A 25,198-nucleotide genomic window follows, 5' to 3' on the forward strand; every position below is an offset into this window, starting at 1 on the left:
GGGGCTTTTTACTAAAAAGAAAAGGCTTACCGAGGACTCCCATACCTTTACTATCTGCCTAAGTGATTTCTTCTTAACTCCTGTATCATTAGCAAGAGACTGAATGTGAGCAGCCGAGGGGCCAGACCACACATCCAGTTTGGGTGAACTGATGCCAGGACAGATGACTTACCTGCAGGATGGTTATTCACAATACTTTATAAGCACCAAACAAAAACTTTTTAACGTAACTCAGGCCTCTCAGTGCTTGAGCTAATCACTAAACATGCTGATGGAGGAACTCACTGAATTACACATCCTTTAGGACTATTTGGTAATTCTTTAGAACATAACAGATGACACTATAGAATAATTGGCTGAATGTTTTGAAGTAGCACTTGCTATGTGAATTTATAATGGCTAAAGTGCCTTTTTTGACTATTTATCAAGAGATTAAAAATTGGAAGCAAGCTGTTCTTTATAGAGTACCTCAAATGTTAACTTTCATAGACATGGGTTTTGTTTTCCAAATCATATTTTTATGAACTAAAGGCAGACTTTTTGCAGTCCCTTTTAGCACACATTTACTCTTCAAGGTAATGTTACTTGGAAGTGTAATTGTAATGAGTTTGGTTATATTATGCTTCTTTCCTTTAAAAAAGAACATGATTCCCTGTAGGGAAATTCAGGTAATTTGCAGCCACAGTAATCTTCACTATACTGAAATGTTAAATACTTGGCTTTTCTCCATGCGTTTGCCTTTCTGTACTCTACAACTGCTATTTCCTACTCTTCTAATTCAATGCTGAGCACTTGAATGATGTTTTCTTTTCTCCTTCTACTCTTCGACTTCAGGATTAAGTTACAGTTGGAACGGTTCCTTTGAGACATCTCTTTATTTCCCTCTTCTCATCCTGATCAATTCATGAGTAGTTTTCAATTGGTGTGCCCTTTTCATTGCCTGTTGCTAGTATGTCATATATATCTCATTTTAAGGACTACCGATAGAGGCTTACTTAAAATGACAGCAAATTCCAGTTGAAATGTGTTCATTTTATTGAGTTTTACAGACTCGTATATATGAAAGGTCATCAGGTTCATGTAAATCATCTATGCCTGATGGTAGTTGATGCTTTCTTACAGATTATCTGAACCAAGCCTATTAGTAATCCAGTCCTCTAACAATATGAAAAATATAAAAACTAAAAGATAGAATATGGTTTTAAATTTTCTAAATTATGGATTTAGATATTGCCTTCCCTTAAATTATCTGTAGGCCTATTAAGCAGTCTCTCCTATCATGCCTACAGTTTATAGATATAGAAACTGAGGAACCTAGAAGCCAGAAAACTTCCTTGTACTCAAGTACTTAGTAAGTAGATAACTATTAGAACCCAAATAGCCTAATTTCAGACTGCTCTCTTAGCAGAGAACATGACTCAGTATCTCACTACATGACTCGTAATAATATTCAAAATGAAAATATTTAAATATATAGTCCCACTTGAATTTTTTATATTACTGGAAATTTCACTGGGCTTTGAGCTATTTATGTCATCGTTTTTGTTATAAGGCTGGGAAGCCTAACCCAGTTGCTCTGGGCCACATTTCTCAGTGTAATTGCCCAAGTTCCAACCTTGGCCTCACCCTTTCCTTTTCTTTCTTTCTTTTTTTTTTAAGACAGTCTAGCTACTATGTCACCCAGGCTGGAGCATACTGGCAGGATCTCAGCTCACTGCAACCTCTGCCTCCCAGGTTCAAGCAATTCTCCAGCATCAGCCTCCCGAACAGCTGGGACTACAGGCATGCACCACCATGCCTGGCTAATTTTTGTAGTTTTTTTTTTTTTTTTTTTTTTAGTAGAGACAGGGTTTCACTATGTTGGCCAGGTTGGTCTCAAACTCCTGACCTCAGGTGATCCACCTGCCTCGTCCTCCCAAACTACTGGGACTAGAGGCATAAGCCACCGTATCACCGGTCCCGGCCCTTTCTTATCTCTGTGATCATAGGCACTTTCCTCCAACTTTCTGTGCCTTAGCTTCCTTATCTGTATAATGAACAAATAACAGTGTGCACAGCAGAAAGTTAGTGTGGGCATTAATTATATTAACACCCATGAAGTGCACAGAAGAGGGCCAACTAGTAGTACATGCTCAATAAACTTTTGCTAGTATGTCATTTACATAATCTTGTAACTAACTTCCTTGAAAATAACTGCAATTCTCATAAAATGTATTTAGTTAATGTATAGAGTCCAATGAAAAGAGAATTAAAAACAGAACAACAAAAACAAAAACACCCTGAGTTTTGTTTGTTGGGCATTTTTTTCCTTAATTTATAGTTTTTGTGCTGGTGTTTGAACTAAATTCTTTTAACATTTTTTTTTCGTTTTGAGCAACTGCAGTGTATACAATTATGACTTGCCAATTAAAATAATATTAATTTTAATAAAGAGCAGCTGCAATGGTTTCTACCATTTTTATGTCTTCTAAATGCTGCTTAATCTTCAGAGGGAAGGCAGCCATTGAGTAACTTAAATACTGTTAGCTCTAGCTCTTATGTGATGGGAGAACATAGAGCTTGGTATTCAGGCTTGGGTCATCTATGCACTCCTCAGTCCAGGTGAAGTCAACGCTAAATAAAGTACAAATCCTGATAGTGGACAAATGACTGGCTTATCCAAGGAAAATGTGAGTTTTGTTATAAAAAGCAGGAACAGACCCTGGAAGGTAAATACAGCAGATGTGAAGTTGCTTGACACACATTAGCAAACATCATTTGAAATGATCCTAAGTATTACTACCCTTTGCCCACATGGTCCATTAAACTGGTCAGCATGGCTACATTTCAGGGACAGACACAGCGCTTGAGGATAAAGTGCCAATGAATTAGAGTAAAACTGTCATTCTCCGCATATTCACTTGCAGACATGTCTCCCACTCTCATCCTCCTGGTTCTTCAATCTTTGTCTCCTTTCCTCAGTGCACCATGTTGACTCCTCTTGATTTGACAATATGTTTGAACTCCACTGACTTCTTGACCAAGGTTTTCTGCTCAGTGCTGAGTCTGCCATTCCTCCTTGATTCTAGTACCCCAGTAGCTTCAAGAGAAGCAAATTCCTTCCACCAGCCCTACCCCCATATCCTGCTAGGTGAGCCTATCCCATCTAATGTAAACACCTGTAGCAAACTCCTTTGATGCACTTTCCTCCCTCTATCAAAAATCCTTAAGGTGCTGGATGCTCTACTGCTGTACCATGTCTAAACACCTGCCTTCTCAAATTCTAGGCTGTAAGTAAAATGGAGACCACTCAACTTGCAGCAGAAAGGCTTTGTCAAGAAATGACAATTTATATTTTTATATACATTAATTTTCCTTTCAGCTACGATTCTCATTACAAATACTCTCAATCCTCTAATCAACCTTAGCAAACCTCTGTGATTATGAATTTTCTTTTTTCCCTAATGCCCATCCTAAAATTTTATTTAACAGTCACTGCATGTCTGAAATCAGACCAGCCACGACCACAATGAGGAAGATAACTGAGGCCATTGTTTTGGTCAGAATATTAGAGAAAAAAATTTAAATATCTGTTTACTTTTAGCTACCATATTTACATCTGGCATTCAGGAAAAAATCTAGAATATGTGTATTGCCCACAAATTATATTAGTTTCTGTTATTTTATTAATATTCTGCAACTAAAAAATATCTCCAACTCAATGAAACCATTGCTGTGGACTGGGATACCGATGGAATTATGAGGAAGGACCTTTTTGGTCAGGTCACATGATGATAGACATCGTAGCCTCATATCCCTGCAATCCTTATGGGACACCATGGTGGGCATGCTCTTCTTTAAGCAATATTTGTTCAACATTGAATGCCTAAAAATGGGCACTATAGGGGAAAATGACCTCCCAAAAAGACTCACTCAGTGATGTCATTTCTACTCTTAAAGGGCTTATATTCTAAATGGGGAAAATAAGATATTCAGGTAAAATGGTATCACACTGGTCAAGACCCTTTTTGTCGGTAAAGAGAATGAAGGCGAGACATTGTCGAGCTAAATGAGTTTGCCACTGCAACCTCTGAGTTTCATTCTTGAATGTTCCCTTCCATTATTTTGAGCTCTACATTTTGTAATCTTAGCATTTTCCCATGAGTTTTTATCAAACATGTGGCTTGGGTACGGCTTAGATCTTTAGTCATATTCTTCATCTGTAAATCAGGTAAATATCAAAATTATGTAAATCCTCCAAAGCAACCAAATGGAAGATTATAATCAAATAAGTGCCTGCATCTTATCACTAAGTTGATAAAAAAAAAATACAAAGGGCTCTGAAGCTAAACCTTGGAGCAGCTCCAGCTGCAGAACATTATTGCTTTAGCAGAGAACCCAGGCTACTGCTCTCATTCTAAATGGATGAGATGGGTAATTTTTTCATTCATTTAACGAACACACACTTTGTGCCTGTCACAATCCTAAGGATACAGATAGGCAAAACAAAGTTGTTGTTCTTTCAGAGCATACATCTAAAGCAGGAGACAAATAACAAATAAGCAAGAGACACAGCAAACATCAGAGACGGTTGAAGGCTCTGAAATAAGAAAATTATGTGAGGGGATAAAAAGGGATGGGTGGATTGTTTAGATAAAGTGGTCAAAATTTTTTTAAATGTAGTATTTGAGGAGAAATCTGCATAAATAGACAAAGTGACACATTAACATCTCTGAAGGAACAGTCGTTCCACCAAAAGAACAAAATATGTGAAAATGTTGCTCAAAATACATGAAAAAATAAGCATAACAATCATTGGATTCATCTGTAACTTAGTTCAATTATTTAACAAATAGGCTAAGTCCTGTTGTTTTAAAATACTATTTTTTTCTCAAAGAGAGCTTTGGCATTGTTTGAACTTTCCCAAGAGTCAAGAGAGAGATGTCTTGTAAGCCTCAATATCCTCCTTGTTGAATGCTGCTGAGCTTTAAAGTTGCTTCTGCTAGAATGAAATACTACTTTGAGTATCCTATTTCATCTTCTCTTGTCTGCTAGATGCTATAATGATTCCCCATTTTACAGATCAGTAGACCAAGGCAAAGAGAAGCTAAGTAACTCTGACAAGGTCACCAGCCACGCAGAGAGCAGCGAAATCTAACAATATACAACTTCTATTTTAGATGGATTGTCATTCTTTTCTCCCTGAAAACTTACTGAACAATTACCATACTGCGTCATATTCTGAATACGAAAGAAGTAATAAGCACCATCTCTTCTCCAAATTAGCTTTAATCTATGTGTAAAGACAAAATCAACACACCTCAAAAAAGGCCGCATTAGGTACAGTGCAAGGTTTAAAAACAAAAGTGTTGGTTAGCGTTAATATGAGTTGAATATGGCTTGGGGCAAGAAAATGTTGAATCTAACCTTCTTTTTATTTTCCTGCCCCTATTTATATAAGAAGCAATTGCAGAGACTGGGATGGTTAGCCTGGAGAAGAGAAGACTCAGGGGGGATTTGATAACTGTCTACAAACATTTGAAGAACTGTCATGTGGAAAAGAAATTAGATTTGTTCTATATGTCCCCAGGGGTGAAAGTGATGGAAAGATTTCATCACAATATAAGGAGGGACTTTCAAACAAAATAAGGATAACTCTAAGGCTCTCTAAAGATGAAATGGGCTCTTTGAGAGACGGAGTGCTCTGATCCGATAGGCGGGACAGCCTCTTCAATGACATCTTGTATAGGGAATCAAGAGAAGGGTGGATGGTTCACATGAATTTTAAGGTATTTTCTATGGCTGAGAATTTATTAGTTTATCAGTGATAAATGAAATTTTGCTCAATACTTAGCCTCTTATGAGGTTCAGACCTTCTTTAAAGAGTGTTTTAGAGAGTACTCTTAAATGTTTTGGCTATCATATCTACAACTCTGCATGTTACTTCTGGTACTTAATTGATAATAAATAATCCTCTTAAGGTGCACTTTATTTCTTGCTTGCTTTTTCTAGGTCTCCAGCCATACACCAACTACAGCTTCACTCTTACAGCTTGTACATCTGCTGGGTGCACTTCAAGCAAGCCTTTTCTAGGTCAGACACTGCAGGCAGCTCCTGAAGGTAATGAAACAATATCCATGGTTTGAGGGAAGAAATTTTCACATAGCGTTTTGAGGTGGAATCTGTAAACTCCTTCATAACAAATAAGGAAGAGGCAATAAAGTTGATAGGTACAAAATAAAATAGCATTCTAGGTTCCCATTCTTCAGGCTTGATTCATGTAGGTGTAGCTTCCCAAGGTCAGTTCGCTTTCAATTCTTTAACCTTTATAGAGTTGATTTTCTGTGGAAAGAAGAATTATTGAAATTTTTCAAAAACTCAGATGTTAAATATTTTGGGAGCATCTAATATATAATAAACACCATGCTCACTGCTGAAGTTGTTTAAAATGTTCTCTGCCCTCAAGACTGACAATCAAGTAGAAGTGATAGGAGAAAGATCTGTATGAAGAGAGAAAATCTGAAAGTTGATGTTAAGAAAGAACAAATGAATAGAGTGCTAAGGTTGGCCTGAAGAGGAAGAGATAGAAACCCATCGATGACATCAAAAAAGGCTTTATGGAGCAGATGACTTCCGAGATGGACCACAACAAACAAGGATTTTGACAAATGAACAGTGATGTACAGAGATGTACAACCAGACACAGTTGGAAGGAATGTAAGATGGAATCATCACCTTAGAAGGCAAATTGCAAATGTCTGTCACATTTAAATTGTTAATTTCCCATGATACAGCCGTTCTGTTTTCATCATTTATGCCAGAAACTGTGCCACACTGCTCAAGGAGGCATGCACCAGGATGTTTATTGAAGCATTTATTTTGTTTAATAGCAAAATGTTGGGAGCAATTTTAATGTTTGTGAGTAGAATTGCTAAATAAATTCAGCTATTCTCATATTGTGGAATTCCATGCACCAGTATAAAAGAATGAGATGATCAGTTCATACAAAGAGGAAGTTATGACATTATATTAATGTATGAGAACAAACTGAGAAAATGGCATTTATTGTTAATGTTTAATAAATAAATGCATTTAAAAATCCAGGAAGTATACACACCAACTGATAGCAATGGTTACCCATGTGTTCAGAGGTGGGATGGGTGGTGTCATTTACTTTCAAAAGAAAAATATACTCAGTGGCATGTGTTAGTGATCAACTAATTATTTTGTTAATCTTCATTATCTGCCTATTTTTCATATGGGGAAACCAAGGCATAAATAAGTTTCTAAACAGAAATGCAATGTTAATTACCACCATAGACTCCTGAACTACTTGTCCATTACTCTTCTAATGAAAGGGATTGTTGTACCTCGGAATATTAGACCTGAACTTCCTACCAGTAAATGGGGAATAAAATGGAAAATTCCACATATGGGGCATATGGCTCCTCACCAGGAATTCACTAATGATGTTTTCTATATAAAGAATGTTTCATGTCAGAAAGCTTAGTGTTCCTTTGAAAGGAAGAAACCAGCAGTGGATTTTTTGGAAAGGTAAACTATCAAATGGATACTTTGATGATAATGGATAATTTCTAAAGGATCTATCAACCAGATTTGGCTGAAACTCAACCTGATAAAATAACAGAATCTCTTGTTCCATTTCTCTCTACCAAATTCATATATTTAAATTCATTGGAAATATGAAATTTTCCCAACAAAATTTCTTGAAATGACTTACATTTTATGACTTAAAAATTGTAGCTTTCAACAGTGCAGGGTAATGTGATATGAGAAATGCCCTTGATTTCTTTTTTTTTTTTTAACTTTATGTATCTTTCCTCTAACACAAATAATTATGCAAAGAAATAATAGATGAAATGGACTTTCCTCTGCAGAAGAAACATGGATTTAGGGCCATTTTCTGGCTGAATAAGTGCCATTTATATATAACCCATATATGAAATAAATATAGTGTGAATGCTTAACTTGGGAACACCTTAGCAATCACATTAAGTTCTGTTGTTTTACTGTAAAGTGAAAACAAGTATACCACTTTAAATTATCCACCCAGACATAACTAATTATAAAATGCCATTTTTTCGAAGTACATCAGATATAATTTGTAGATCTCATATTTGAGTATTTTAAGTGGACATGGAAAGAATTAAAAGAAGTGTTTATGCATAGCCAATGCAAGCTGAGCTCTTTTCACTTGCCTCTCATTTTCAATCTAAGAAAAAGTCAATGTACATTACAACCTCATTGACAAGTTGGACATAGTTCTCTACAGTTTTATCCTCATAGAAAACTGTGTACCTGTACCTTTAGTCAAATAACAGGAAGAGTTTGAATTGAATTATTACTCTTTTTTTCTACAATTACTGCCATCCATGTGAGTTCTAATTCATTTTAGAGATAAATCGTGCAAAATTGCAGACATACTTTCCTCTAGCATTGATAATGTGGAAACAGAAAGGAAAAGAAGACCCAGTCTTTTTCAGTTCATTCCAGATTCCTCTTCCTCTGCCCTTCTTTTAACGTTTACACACCCTTGGTTTTTTCCTCTACTCTTTACACTATAGCACCCAGGCTCTTCTGGAATTTTCGAGTACTGGCTTTATCTCCTAATGAAGGCTGAGAGCTACCAAATACTAAAGCTCTCACCAAAGCTACACTTATGGATTTAAATCCTATGTATTTACTGGTCTACTACATGTTTATATTTAGGTGTTTTTCAAAAACTTTAACCTCAGTACTTCGCCACTTAATTCTTCCACTCCACTCTACTCCTCAACTTGCTTTTCTTCTCTCAAATACTACCACCTACCTATCACCTAAGCCCAAAGCTTGACATTCTTGATGGCTCCCTTTTCCATATGTAATACATAATTTTTTATAAAATCTAATTAGTTTTAAATCTTAAGAATTTTTTTTAAAAAATTGTTCTTCTTTCCCGTCCCTTTTAACACTGCCTTAGTTCAGATCCTCATAGCTATAAGAAGAGAAGTTCTCTGGATCCTCCTAACTAGGATCCCTTCCTCTAGTCATTTTTCCTCTTTCTCACATCCCACATCCTGATTCTTTTTCCTCTTTTGACAAAATAAGAATATGTCATATTATTCACCTCCACAAAATCCCATTTCCTTCCGGGAAGACATACACCCATATCTCCTTAGCAAAGCAACATGGACCCCTCAAGTTTTAACTTCCATCAATTTTTCAAGGCTTTCCGTCTTCCCCACATGCCATGCAGTGCACCAGCCATGCCAAGGTATGTGCAGTCCTGCCATCCTTGCCCACATTTCTAGGACTTTATGTGGGTTCCCCTCAGCCTGAACTCCCTTTCCCTACATCCTCACTCAGTTAACGCCCACCTTTTCAAAACTTGGTTCACGCATCTCCCCTTCTGGAAATCTTCCACTACAACCACCTACTTCCTACCTATCTCCACTTCTCCCCACAGTCTGTGTCAGGTTACCCTTTCTAAGTGTTCTAACAGCTACTGTGCCTCCTTCTCTTAAAGCATGTATCATACTGGAGTACAACTTTTTATCGACTCATCTTTATTCACCATGATACATGAACTCCATGAAGGATAAGAATAAGTCTTTACCTTCCCATCCACAGTGCCCAACACAGAAAATGACACAAAGTCGGGTAGAATGTTGAGTGAATATATTAACAAATACTAAATTGTCCAGAATTCAGTGCATCCCTGACATCAGCTAATACAAAATTTGTTCCTATCACCAGATTTCAGGAGAAAAACAATCCACAATAAATGCTGGGAATTTTGAATTGGAATGAAGATTTGTAGGGACATGAGAAGTGGGTAATATGGCATGCAACTCAAGATAAATTTAAAACAAATACAGTAGACATGTTCTACTTGTTGTCACTGTGTAAAAAGGCCCACCAAGGTTTAATTCTACCTTTCCCCTTTTAACCTTGCAGCTAGTTTACCCCACCCCATCCTCCTAGGTTACTTCCCTCCCTACTATTCATTTCTTTCACTTGAACTGCCTCAGTTTGCTCCCTTATTATATAGAATAGGTTTTTCTGGTTTCACCTGAGACTTAGGCTGGAGTTACATGGTGAAGGGGACAAATTCCCCACCTCGGACTCATTAATATATCTCACCAAAGATTGTCTTACTCTAGCAAAGATTTCTCGCAGCTGCCAAGATAATGATGTCCCCATATCACCATCCAAGTAAAAATGCAGCACTTTCTAGTTATATTTACATTTGAACTCCATATTATCAATCAAACCAATGGACATGGAGTTATTACCAACTTGAAAAGAGCTTTTGCCAGCCGGTATAAATAACAAACTCAACTTTTACCTAAAGGTTGAAACAAACCCAAAATTATGTTTCATTTTATTTTATTAGCTCCTCCACATCCACAGGCTTTATTGACTGGTTCAAATCAGAAACCAAGCAATAGCCATTCTAGTACCTTGGTGATTTTTAATACATCGTTCAAGGTGAAAAAGATATAACTGCAGGAAGCAGATTATGAATTAAGATTTTATACTTTATCTTTTGAATCAACAAATTAATATCACATTTAAATCAAAACTCTGATTGGTTGAATCATCTAGCGGCTGTTGGCAGAGAAACCCACATACAAATGTGTACTATGATTTGTGAATTTTACCAAATATCTAGAACAGAGCAGACTCTCAGAACAAAATGAACTACTTTCTTCTCAGGAATATATTGCTCCTTAGGAAGTTGGGATGTTTGAGACATTTTTGAAATCTATCTTGTTTCTTTCAGGATGCTGCTAAATAAATTGCATTTTGTTCTTCTGAAAATTTTTCTTCTAAAAGTGTCAAAATCTTATCCTGTACGGAGTAACTTACACAGGAGATACAATCAAGCAAAAGCTATTGATTACAGGGAACCTAATATTGAAATGAGTTTTTTTTAATCTCCAGAAGAGATTTACAGTGTCTAATCAGAGTATAACTAGATGACAACATAAAGTGGTAGGACTGAACTTTCTCACTGCTGGCTTCTCCATCAATGGATTTGTACATCTATAAGAGTACTTGAATGTTTGACATTGAATTACAGTTGTTTGTGTGTATATTTTATTTTTTAGACAGAAGTATAAACTCCTTGAAAGTGAGCCACATCTTAGTCATCTTTGCATTCCCTAGAACTGCCTGCAGTGCTTAGCATAACATTTTGCAGGAGATATATTTACAATAAATCTACTCATTAAATATGTATTAGGCATTGTGTTATCCATAGAGATACATTGACAAATAAGACAGAGAAGATCCCTGCTACCATGGAACTAACTTTGCATCAAAGTAAGCGAAAGGAGAGGACTGCACCATCATATAATGTAAAAATAATAGTATGTCAAAGAAAGAATTTGATTATGATGTCTTGAGTGTTAAGAAGGAAATAGAAAAGGCCATGCGATACAGAGAAACTAGGTTGGGACTCCATTAGATGGGGTTCAAGTTAGAGTTAAGAGAGTGCTAAAATGAGGCCTTATCAATAAGGTGATAGTTACACAAGTAACTGAACTATGAGAACATATGAGAACATTCTACATATAAGAACAATTCTACATATGAGAACAAAATGCAAAAATGTCATGCTGTAAGGGAACAAAGGTGTTCCAGGCCAAAGGAACCGAAGTTCAAAAGCCCAGGTGTAGGAAATAACTAGAAGCATTCTAGGGATAGAAAGGAATCTGGTATGGCCACAGCTCTGTGAATGGTGGAAAGAATGCTGCCACTTAGGCCAGAGCCAATAAAATGTGGGACCATATGGGTCACAAAAAGAAATTGGGATTATATTATATGAATAAATTCAAAAGGGTTATATGGTTCATAAAGATGACACTGGCTTACATATTCACTTTATACACTTTTACAAAGATTCCAATGGAATATGGAAGGCCAAGATTTCTACATGGAGGCAAGTTTAGAAGCTATGACAGGAGTTTATGAGAGAGAGAAACGTGGCTTGGACTAGGAGAAGTGAAAGTAAAGATACAGGAAAGTATACATTATAGAATCTTCTGGGCTTTATGTTAGATTACATTTGGGCGTATGAAAGGTGAAAGTCTCAGGGATCATTATTTTTGTGTGTTTTGTCCAAGAAAATGGATAGATGGACAAGATTGGGAGGTACATAGATTGTAGACAGGAAAAACAAGAGTTCTGTTTTGCATGTTTTTTGTTTTTGATATATCATCAGTCATCCAAATGGAGGTGTCAAGCAAACAGTTGGATTCTTGAGTCTCACACTCAGAGTTTCAATCTAGAGATATGCCTTTGGGGGTCTTCAGCATATGCATATTTAAAACCCATACTGAATGAAGATCACCTGGGAAGCCGGTGTTGGAAGAGAAGAGAAGAGAGAAAAAGAAGAAGAGAAAGGAAGAGAGAAAAGCAGAGGGGAGAGAGAGAACAGAGCATACTGCTCTGAGGCATTACATCCTTTCAAGGTCCAGGAGGGGAAGAGATCCCAGTAAACGAGGCCAGAGGCATAGCCAGAGAGGAAAAGAGAAGAAAGCATCACACTGATGTGCAAGAAGAAGGGAAAGTGCACTCATTTGTTGAATTGTATAATTCAGGTACATACTCGATTACGCTTACTTTCACATATTCCAGGTAAATCGTATTAAAAAGTTTGAAATCCCCAGATGATCTCTCAGGCCTTGATTTAAAATACTCTCAGAGTGACAACCAAGGCAGAGAAATTATCCACTGCTAGTTGTCTGACATTCACTTTCCAAAGGCAATTCAAAAATAAAATAATCAAAGTAATAAAAATATATTTACACCAATTATGTATTTTTGTTCCATACAGTTAGATATTTTTTTAAATCAACAGAAAAAAATATCACAGTTCATGGGGGGACGGTGTGACTTTTGATACACTGTTTATTTTATCCTAACAATAAAACCTCATTGCGTTATTCTTGCCAGGAGTTTGGGTGACACCTCGACACATTATCATCAATTCTACAACAGTGGAATTATATTGGAGTCTGCCAGAAAAGCCCAATGGCCTCGTTTCTCAATATCAATTGAGTCGTAATGGAAACTTGCTTTTCCTGGGTGGCAGTGAGGAGCAGAATTTCACTGATAAAAACCTGGAGCCCAATAGCAGGTAAACTAAAAGAAAACTTTACCAATAATACAGCAGGATTTGTACATTTCTCTGGGTTGATAAGAAATGCATGTCCCACTGAAAGTTGTTAAATTGTTTAATTAACTTCCTCATTCATTGGCCATTCAATAACTGATGAAAGTGCTAAATCATTCAGTCTTTAGACTTCACGAAATTTCTTAAAAATATAAATAATTCGTCTTCTGTTTGACATAAAAGCATGAGAATTTTTAAATATACAAAATACATGAAGTATTAAACTTTAAAAATTGCCAAATTATCTTCAAAAACACGCATCCTTGAACTAGCAATAAAAGAGATGTAAAGAGTTTTGTTTTCCATCAACTCTCTTTTCTTCTTGTACAGTGTTTCTCTACTTGCTACACCACATATAGTTGTGAATAGTTTTAGAGGAAAAAGTTCCACATATTTGCATTTCATTCCCATTCATTTCTCAGCAGAGACAAAAACATATCTTAAATCAACAGATGTTTTACTGTAGAAAGTAGAGATCAATTTCATTTTATTGTAAGGAATAGCAGATCAATTTAAAAACATCTTTCTCTAAACATATTTCCCTGAACTCCAACCCATTTAAAAATGGGGAAGATTAATTTGAATCCTCCACAATCCACCAGCACACTCCAAGACTGTCCTGAAATCTTCAAGAAAAGCTATGAATTACTAGCAGGTTAAAAATAAATTTAAGAGCAGCTGAAATTACAATGGCTTGGAGACAATGTTGCCTGTGCAAGAAAAACTCCCAAGTCAAGTTTCTGGAAAGGGGGCAAAGAGTTTGCAATTTGTCACAAATTTAGGACTAAGCAATTGATACAAAAACTAGTAATCATTGTTCAAGTCTCTTGTGCATGGCCTTATCACAATTCTTCTTTCTTTTTAAATATAGATACACTTACAAGTTAGAAGTCAAAACTGGAGGTGGCAGCAGTGCTAGTGATGATTACATTGTTCAAACACCTATGTCAACACCAGAAGAAATCTATCCTCCATATAATATCACAGTAATTGGGCCTTATTCTATATTTGTAGCTTGGATACCACCAGGTAAAAAAAAAAAGAAGTGTGTGTGTGTGTCTGTGTGTGTGTGTGTGTGTGTAAACATTTTAAAGGAATTAATTAGAGATAAGAATAGAACTGTTAATTTAGTAAATCAGAAAGACATAGTCGGTCTCCTGGATAAATATGAACAGAAAAATCTAAACCACATTTCTAAGTGTATAAACGCATGAGTACATACATACATACATAGAGATATAGGTATCTAGATGTCGATGTAGATATGTAAGTATATACGGCTTTCTGTGAAAGCAACACTTTCAAGTACAAGAGACTAAAAATCTTTTTACTCATCTATTTTTTTTTTTTTTTTTGAGATGGAGTTTCACTCTTGTTGCCCAGGCTGGGGTGCAGTGGCGCAATCTCAGCTCACCACAACCTCCGACTCCTAGGTTCAAACAAATCTCCTGCCTCAGGCTCCTGAGTAGCTGGGATTACAAGCATATGCCACCATGCCCAGCTAATTTTGTATTGTTTTTAGTAGAGACAGTGTTTCTCCATGTTGGTCAGGCTGGTCTCAAACTCCAGACCTCAGGTGATTCACCCGCCTCAGCCTCCCAAAGTGCTGGGATTACAGGCATGAGCCACCACGCCGGGCTTACTCTTCTATATATCCAATGCAAGTCATATAGGTCAGAATTACCTTGAACATTCATTTCCGTGGGACTCCTTAGATTGGATCATTGACATTATACCATTCCTTTTATATTAAATCAGTGAATGGGGAGTTTGGAAAGGCAGTTGTTCACTTCACCCATGTACCTTGGGTTGTGACCACTTATGGTAGCTGCGTTTTTCCTCTGTAAGCTGAATAGCCTTCATTGAGCCATTTAGTCATTATTGGGTTGCCCTGTGACTTAGTGCAATATTATATTTTGAGGTAAGCACCATCCTCAGGTAAAATCCTGACTGCATTAATACTGTGGAGTAAAGAGTAGTGTGAGAAAGGACATATGGAGGACTTTTCTTTCCAAGTAAAATTTAAAACTGGTTAAGATGTTAAATACACTTCAAAATTATGTGACTTTATTTTTAATATCTAGTCTTAAAATGAAATTGTGACACGCCCTTTTTGTCCCCATCAGAATAAGTTTAGCCACAGTTCAAAGTGGCACCAAATAGTTAACAGCCATTTGAGCCATCAGTAGATCCATTCCATAACATAATTAGCAGAAGCCTATTTTTATTGAATTGAACAGTCAAAACAGGTACTATTGTATAGCTATAAAGAGAGCATAAAGACCTAATACATAAAACTTAAGTTTCTTATAGACCAACACCTTCTGCTATAATCTAAGATCAAAGAGAAAAGGTTATTTTCCCCAAAAATTCAAAAGAAAGTTTACAAAGAGCTTTATAAGCAAGGAAAAATATAAGTTGCTCTAAGATATTAAATGTACATGATTTCACCCACTTTTGTTTTAAAATAAATGTGCAACATACTAAACAAAATATAAAGGAATAATTAATAGTGGCAGAATGCATCACAAAGTGCTATAATCTTTATGTTGTAAGAGCACAGATATTCTTGAACTCTGTTCTTAATTTCAATAGAGGAAAAGACGCATCTTCTGCTGTGGGAAATATATAAATTTACAGCCCCCTTTACAGAATTTATTTCTACTTTTGTTTAATTTTATTTATTTATTTATTTATTTATTTGTTTGTTTGTTTATTTTGAGACCGGGTCTCTCTCTCTCTGTCACCCAGGCTGGAGTGCAGTGGTGCAATCGCAGCTCACAGCAACCTCCGCCTCCCAGGTTCAAGTGATTCTCCTGCCTCAGCCTCCAAAGTAGCTGGGATTACAGGCACACACCACCATGCCTGGCTAATTTTTGTATTTTTAGTAGAAATGGGGTTTCACCATGCTGGCCAGGCTCGTCTCAAACTCCTGACTTCATGATCCGCCCACCTTGGCCTCCCAAAGTGCTGGGATTACGGGCATGAGCCACTGTACCTGGCCACGATTTTTTAGTATATTTCTCCTTGGCATTTTTATTGTGCTGTTGTGTTTTTGCACCACAAAATAAAATGAAGCTGGATAGAGCCAATCTAATACCATATTTAGCCTATTGACAAGAAAGTTTTAGATTCAGACCAGGGTCTTCTACAATCCAAATTCTCCAAGAGCAATACGGGAAATTTCAGGGTGATGAGCAAGGTTGATGATTTCTTTGCCATATGACTGGGAAGTCCCATGGTTTACCAAAATGTCTGTTATTTTAACATTATTAAACATATCAGTTGCCATTGCTAATCTGAAGACTTCATGCTCAGTACGAATTTGAAAATATCTTTATTTTATGACTATGCAAGTAAGAGAAATGAAAAAGCCTGGATTCATATCCCAATACTGCCACCTATTAGCTGAACTTAAATGGTCTCTAGGCCTCAATTTTCTCCATCTGTGAAGTGGAGATAATGATGATACCTACATGTAGGCAGGTAGGGTTGCTGTAAAGATTAAATGAAGTAATTTATGTGATAAATATATTATCTAGTTCTATATAATATTCTATAGATACCAATGGTGATTGTTTGAAGAATTATTTTTTATCTTTAATTGCTCATTTTTAAAACGTATTTGTTCCAACATTTGCTGGGTCTCAAAGCCCCAATTTTCAAAATAATAAAACCACCTACTGAGGATTGGATTAGTAAATTTTCAAGACCTCTTTCAAATTTCCCAGCATGTGTCATTTTTTTCTTTGAATTCAATATCACACTTAAATGTTTACTGTATCATGTTTCCATTTAGAAATGTATCATTGTGGAATAAAACACAACTTTCACTTGTTTAATATGACCTTAACTCTCACATACCTCAGGCTTTGTATAAATTGTTCATTCTGGTCCAGCCTAGGGGATATTGTAGAATGCTTTACACACTAACTCTGACCATTTAACCAATGGTTAATAAATCTATAATATTCAGACCTGTCAATCTTATAGTTTAAGATGCACAGAATCCATTTCAGAAACCATATAATATAAGGAAAGATTAAAATCTTCAATTAAATCTTTTTCCTGGTGTCTAGAAGGATTTCAAACTCAGTAAACAGTCAGATGATTTTGACTTGTGTATAATCTACAGTTGATTTTATTGGAAAGTACCTCATGCTGTGTTTTGATTTGGATAATAAAAACATTTTTCTATTCCTGAATAGTCACAAATATATATATTTTAAACAGAAAGAAAATAAATTTGTAAGTGGAGATTGTTTATTTGCTCACAATATAAAGAGTTTTCTAGGTATTCATCATACTCCCTGCCATTACAAAATGATTACATCACAGACAGAGCTGAATAATGGGCAAAACAGTCCATGCCTGCAGTTCCCAAACCTGAATGAGCATTAGAATCACCTAGGAAGCTTGTGTAAAGACAGATTCTCAACCCCAAATTTACTGAATAAGAATCTCCTGGGATGGAGTCAAGAAATCTAGAGATTTTTAAAAACTCCACATATGACTTTGATGTGCTAACAAGTGTTTTTGAAATAGTAGCCCAGAGGACCAAGGAACAGATCTAGGTATTGTTGAAACCAAATGATTCTGGGAGAACAATGTTTGACTGGGTGTGTAGTGGCGTGCCAAGACTAGAAGAGTTAATTGTGGAAAATGGCAAGCCGCTGAAGGGAAAACAGCCACGTGACAGCAATGATCTCTGCAGCATGAAGAAACTAGTAACTAGAAAGCTTTACCTACCCATCCAAAAATCTAAAAGGAATAGATGTGATTTACCAAAAACATGGATCACACTCACCAAGTGAGACTGGTGAATTACAATAACTGTTTTCTCTGAAAACATGAATCCACCAGTTTCTCTTGAATGTCTAAAGCAAGCTTACCCAACCTAAAGCCCAGGATGGCTTTGAATGCCACCCAACATAAATTCAAAAACTTTCTTGGGATTTTTGCAATTATTTGTTTTAGCTCATCAGCTATTGTTAGTGTTAGTGTGTTTTATATGTGGCCCAAGACAATTAATCTTCTTTCATTGTGGCCCAGGGAAGCCAAAAGATTGGACACTCATGGTCTAAAGCCAAAATACTGGCTAAATTGTATTTGTTTTTTTAAATATGCATTTTGTTTTGTGGTCAGTGTGAACAGAGTAACCTTAGGTAAGCTGCTGGGAAAAAAAAAATGTCTATGTGGTTACTTGGCAACTGAAAAATTACCTAAGCAATTAACTGAATTTTCAGTTTTCAAACTATTGTTCTAATGCTATAAATAAACTAAGCCTTAGTACATGTTTATAAGTCCTGCTAGTGAAAGGGTAAGGTCTAGGGAATAGTGACAATACCCAGGGGAAGAGTACCCCTGATACTGATAACAAATGTCGTGTACATACATTCATATTACTTGGTGTATTTGCCATTTGTTAAATTCCCACTATATGCCAAACACTGATAAGCTCTTTCTCTGCCTTTCCTCAGTTAATTTTTATGCAAACCCTAGAAGACAGGTAATAATATCATTATCCCCATCTTAAGATAAGAAATTCGAATCTCAAAAAAGTAATATAATATGTTCAAGGTCACACTGCAGAGCCAGGATTCAAATTCAGGTCTACTGTCTGCTACTGCCTTTTAAGACCAGTTCCTTTCTGTCTTTGGCTTAACCCTTAAATCCAAATCGACTTTTCATTTCTTGACCAAAGTCTCTCAGATTTATGATGGATCAACTATGATGTTTTAAATAGTAGCCCAGAGGGCCAAGAAACAGAGCTGGGTGTTGGTGAAAACCAAATGATTCTGGGAGAATAATATTTTTTAAAATTTTTTTTTCTTTTATTATACTTTCAGTTTTAGGGTACATGTGCACAACGTGCAGGTTTGTTACATATGTATACATGTGCCATGTTGGTGTGCTGCACCCATTAACTCGTCATTTAACATTAGGTATATCTCCTAATGCTATCCCTCCCCTCTCCCCCAACCCCACAACAGGCCCCGGTATGTGATGTTCCCCTTCCTGTGTCCATGTGTTCTCATTGTTCAATTCCCACCTATGAGTGAGAACATGCAGTGTTTGGTTTTTTGTCCTTGCAATAGTTTGCCGAGAATGATGGTTTCCACCTTCATCTATGTCCCCACAAAGGACATGAACTCATCATTTTTATGGCCGCATAGTATTCCATGGTGTATATGTGCCACATTTTCTTAATCCTGTCTATCATTGTTGGACATTTGGGTTGGTTCCAATTCTTTGCTATTGTGAATAGTGCCGCAATAAACATACGTGTGCATGTGTCTTTATAGCAGCATGATTTATAATCCTTTGGGTATATACCCAGTAATGGGATGGCTGGGTCAAATGGTATTTCTAGTTCAAGATCCCTGAGGAATCGCCACACTGACTTCCACAATGGTTGAACTAGTTTACAGTCCCACCAACAGTGTAAAAGTGTTCCTATTTCTCCATATCCTCTCCAGCACCTGTTGTTCCCTGACTTTTTAATGATTGCCATTCTAACTGGTGTGAGATGGTATCTCATTGTGGTTTTGACTTGCATTTCTCTGATGGCCAGTGATGATGAGCATTTTTTCATGTGTCTTTTGTCTGCATAAATGTCTTCTTTTGAGAAGTGTCTGTTCATATCCTTCGCCCACTTTTTGATGGGGCTGTTTGTTTTTTTCTTGTAAATTTGTTTGAATTCATTGTAGATTCTAGATATTGGCCCTTTGTCAGATGAGTAGAATGCAAAAATTTTCTCCCATTCTGTAGGTTGCCTGTTCACTCTGATGGTAGTTTCTTTTGCTGTGCAGAAGCTCTTTAGTTTAATTAGATCCCATTTGTCAATTTTACCTAGGCAATACCATTCAGGACATAGGTATGGGCAAGGACTTCATGTCTAAAACACCAAAAGCAATGGGAGAATAATATTTTACTGGGGGCATCAAAACCAGAAGAATTATTTGTGGAAGGTGGTGAGCCCCTGAAGGGAAAATATCCACATTGCAACAATGACTTTTTGCAGCGTGAAGGAAGTAGTAACCAGAAAGCTTTACCTACACATTCTAGAAGGAATAGACGTGACTTAAAACCAGATTCCAGGTGCAAGAAGATTTTAGTTAGGTGGGAGGGGAGGAGAGTCACTTCTCAAATTGCTGTAAAGAGATCATCCAAATTCTATTTTAAAGCCTTGGTAAATATTCCCCTATCTCCCATGTAAACCCTCATCCACTTTACCTTATTCTTTCTTGATAAATGTCAGTAGTAACATTACCAAAACACTCTAAGCTCTAGAAAATCAAGATCTCTAGCCTTTTGTGTATCATTTGAACCTCTAAATCAGGTGACATACAAACAACATATCCTTATAAAAATTTTGCTGAATTAATAGAGGAACACAATGGTGAGCGAGCCTCCACAATTTATTATGCAGTCAAATGTAAATTGTGGATATCCTGCCATTTAAAATTACTCAAACATTTGATTTTCTCTTAAAGTCATCCTTCCTCTACATTAACTTAATCTTAAACAGAGACACACACAGAAAGAGAGAGAGAGGCAGAGAGATAGAGAAAGAGAGACATTTCTTCTTTAATGACAAACAGAGCACATACACATATTTTCCAAAGACTGCATCTTGTCTTATGGATGTGCAATTTTTTCACATTTCAGAAAAGGAGGTATTGTTTTCTAACATGGAATGGGCTTCACTATTTAGTTGTCCTCTGGCCTTGGGCAAGCTGCACAATGTTTCTCAAATTCAGATTTCTCATCTGTACAAGGGGGAAATTAAATGCCTACCTTATATTGTTATATGAAGTAAATGAGATGGCATGGTAAAACTCCATTATTGTTTGAACCTTTAGGTAATGTAAACCACCTTAGATTATTCCTAAGCATTCCTTCTCACCTTTTACCAGCTCTCAACATTGGGTCAGGACTTTTGTATTCATATTAAAGAGAACATTTATATTAAAGAGAGCAAAGGATATATGTTACCTTAATAGGTGAAAAATTATGGAAAATTAAATAGCAAATGCTTCGTGGAACATAAGTGGTTTACTCAGAATAACAATGGAGATAGATATCCCTGCTGTTTAAGAATCTAAACATTCAAAATTATTTAAACTCTGAAGGTAATAATGAGTCTAATTTATCGAGATGATGACTATATTTTGAACTGTTCTAGCCCTTAATCATGTTCTAATTAACAATGCCATTGCATTAAACACATACTTTTTCTCACTAAGGATGGTGAGTCATTTAGGTTTAATGCACAATATAGAAATACTGGTGCTTTTCCTTTAACATTAATATCTTACTCCATTAAAGAGGGAATTAGCAAGAATTCTACTGAGAAATAATTTTTATTAATATTGCTCTAGAAATACAAATTTTTTATTTATCATTTTGATTAAAGGTTAGCTGGCCATAATATGATCTATTTATGGACATTAGACATCTTGGCATTCAGTTAACTCATCAGCTGCAGTGTATTATTTCAGATACTATGCATTTAAAGTCAAAAATTACGTAAATCTTTTTTTTTTTTTTTTTTTTTTTTTTTTTTTTTTTTTTTTTTTTTTGAGACGGAGTCTCGCTCTGTCGCTCAGGCTGGAGTGCAGTGGCGCGATCTCGGCTCACTGCAAGCTCCGCCTCCCGGGTTCACGCCATTCTCCTGCCTCAGCCTCCCGAGTAGCTGGGACTACAGGCGCCCGCTACCACGCCCGGCTAATTTTTTGTATTTTTAGTAGAGACGGGGTTTCACCGTGTTAGCCAGGATGGTCTCGATCTCCTGACCTCGTGATCCGCCCGCCTCGGCCTCCCAAAGTGCTGGGATTACAGGCGTGAGCCACCGCGCCCGGCAAAAATTACGTTAATCTTTCTAAAGGATTCACATTACATTAATTGGGATGATTCAACATTGACAGTTGTTTCACTTTTCTTAACTTATACATGCAATAACCAAATGACAAGGAGTGGTGAGTTTCAGAAGAAAATGTAAAACTCACTTCAGTGGTTTGCGTTTTATTTTGGATATTTTAAAATGTGTCTTTCATTACTGAGTTTTAATATATGCTAGGCATTTTGCTAAGAGATTAACATATATCTCATTTAGTGTTCATAATAACTTAATGTAGTATGTCCTATTGTTTTGCTCATTTTACTAATGAAAAAGGTCAATTTAGACACTCCAAGCTATTTTCTCTAGGTTATTCTTCAAGCAGGGGTCAGAGCAGGGCTGACCCTCATGGGTGTGAGTCCAAGTCTGACTCAAAACTACTATTCTATATTTTCTCAATATTTTTCCACCTAAACGTGCGGAAAGCAAATGATTTTTCATGAGTTCTACTGTAATCCCATTTAAAAGCTAAAAAACTGATTCTTGCTTTATATATAGGAAGTATGAATGAGGACAATGTAATTCAGTATCAGTCCACCCAGTAACCCAATAGAATAATTTTATTTGTGGCTCAAAACTTCATGAGATGTAATTCATTTGCCTTTGGGTATATTGATTCCTCTAGTCATTTAACTAACATGGAAATTATTTCTGAGCCCCACTTAGGGGCAAAACATGATGCTGGACACCCTAAAAGTTACAAAGAGGAATGAGACACTGTCCCTCTTGTCAGGAACCCTACCATCTAGTAAGGTAGAAAAGACATAAATGATAACTATTATACAACCAATGTTAAATTTCCATTCAATTGGTATGAATGAGTTCAAGAGGGTCCCGTTTTACTTCTGTTCCCCCAAAAAGGCCTAATCAAGATGCCTCTACCTATACAGTGGAGAATTTAGCTCGATTTGTTAAAAACACCATGTTAAGTGCAACCAAGTGTTTTGAAACAAATGCCTCTATCAAACCGAATTAATAGTTTTTCCTCTTAGAATTTTTCCTGTTCCAGCTCCTAAAAAAAGACTTAAAAAGGATTATTGATTGACTTGTCCCATTGTAAAGTATGCACCTGCTGTGAAATGAAGCCATGGAGAAAAAAAAGTTGAATAATTTAACTTTTTTATTTGTAAAGATAATCAGGGTTTTTCTGATTACATCTTAACTTCATAAATGTTAAATAACCTATCAGCATCTAGTTGTTGTAAATTATGAAAAGGAGCATTGCAAGGAATATTAACCAACGAAATCCTTGTTCTTTAGTGAACAAGAAAATGTGTTATGGCAGCTTGTCATTGTGCGACTGGTAGCTTTGACACCAAATAACAAAACTGCCATTTGCACTTAGGGTAAATTGGTTCACTTGAGCTTCCACTGCTCCTCTTGCTCTGACATAAATTTATGAACTCAGGAACTAACCAAGTCATGTGGCTTCCCAGCTGACTTTAACAAATATGCCCATTTCATTTCATTTAGTCATCAGAATACCAGGGGGCTCAGTCATTTCAGACTCATTGCAGATGGTATAGGGTTTGTAGGAACACCAGAGACTTTCGTGTCACAGTCCTGTAAATTATGACAGTGGAGGGGGCCCACTTTCCTAAATGCATGACAGTGTTTGACGTGTTCACAGCTTAGAGGAGCATTTTCTGTTTCAGCACCTCACAGGTATATGTAAAGGACATTTATTTCCAATTAATGAAGAGGTGAAAAATACATTTTCTATGCTCATGGTTTGGCTAGCCATGTTTAAATCTGGATTAAGATTATGTTTATATTTGACATGCGGTAGAAGCACAGTTTTGTTCCTTCATCCTCTGGGAGTCCTGTCCTTTTTATAACAGAAGTTACTTCTTGAAGGATGCAAGGCCTGGAAGCAGAACAGTAGGTACAGACTGAAGACATAAAGTAAAACAACCTCAGATGAATTGGAGGGAACGCCACTCCAAATTACTGCTAAGAATGAATAATACAGTATTTTCATAGGAATGCAATTTGATCATATCCAAGTACACATAAAAAATAAAACTAGATAACAAAATAGTGTTACAAAGACATTAACTTGAATGAATGTAACATTTATTTGTAGTTGGAATAGCAACTTTATATGAAAGATGGATTCAAAAGTGTTTGAGGGCACATGAAAACAGTGCCATAGTTGTTTTTTGTTCTTTATTTCATTTTGTTCCATTTTGTTTTGTAGAGATGTCAGCCATTTATTAAGTACTTTCTATGTTATGGGAATATATTAAAAGGCTTACAGATATTTTCCAATTTAATCCTCACAACTCTCTATGAGGTAGCTATTAGTATCATCATTTTACACATGAAGAGACAACATTCATAGAGGTTAGTTAATTTGCCAGTGGTCGCTTGGGAAATAAGGGCAGAAGAAGGATTTGATCTCTCTGACACCACTCTGTGGTTTGTCTAGTTCAACAAGAATGATGGCATGTTTTTTGTGAATGTGTGTTTGTCAAACTTTTCTTCAAGAACTGTCCTAGGAACAAAGAAGACAGGATGAATATGTAATCCCAGGAGGTCTGAAAACAGAGCCTGAAGCAATCATCATTAGCTTGCAGTTTCTTTAAGGTCTTGCTTTTAATCTTAAAAATTCATGTAAATTTGCCATTGTATTCCAGCTTTTGTCTTCATCCAAAAAATAATATATTATACAACTTATCATTTGGGAAAACATTTTCTACTAATGTCATTGGCTAAAGAGTGATAATGCTGTTATATCTTCATGATATTAGGAAGATCTAAAGAAAACTAAGCCCAATAACAGGTTCAAGGTCCTGGCAATTCTTCCCCTCTTCATTTTGTCATAAATATGTGGGTTCACTGCGAGGCAGAGGTTGCAGTGAACCAAGATCATGCCACTGCACTCCAGCCTGGTGACAAAGCAAGATTTCGTCTCAAAAAACAAAAAAAAAAACAAAAAAAAAAACACCTGTGGCTTCAAACAACAGCCTTTTATTCCTCACTGCTTTACTGTTATGGCAGGGTAACAATAGGGAGAAATGCCCAAAGTGTGATATGGAATGCTTTGTCATTCCAGGATACTCTGGATGGAAATTTCTATCAGCATGTCTTCCTGCTGAAGGTCAAATTGCAAACTGAGAGGGTCCCCGATT

General features: G+C 36.4%; 1 protein-coding gene across 1 annotated transcript in view; it reads left to right on the top strand.

Annotated features, from left to right (window-relative positions):
- Positions 1 to 25,198, top strand: part of USH2A (usherin) — a 798,713-nt gene that overhangs the window by 648,579 nt on the left and 124,936 nt on the right. The window contains exons 55-57 of the mRNA XM_016938662.4: positions 5,992 to 6,099; positions 12,943 to 13,126; positions 14,034 to 14,191. Of these exons, the coding sequence (XP_016794151.3) occupies positions 5,992 to 6,099; positions 12,943 to 13,126; positions 14,034 to 14,191 (450 nt within the window). The remainder of the gene's footprint in view (positions 1 to 5,991; positions 6,100 to 12,942; positions 13,127 to 14,033; positions 14,192 to 25,198) is intronic.

This window comes from Pan troglodytes, chromosome 1, assembly GCF_028858775.2.
Source record: "Pan troglodytes isolate AG18354 chromosome 1, NHGRI_mPanTro3-v2.0_pri, whole genome shotgun sequence".
Taxonomy (NCBI): Eukaryota; Metazoa; Chordata; class Mammalia; order Primates; family Hominidae; genus Pan; species Pan troglodytes.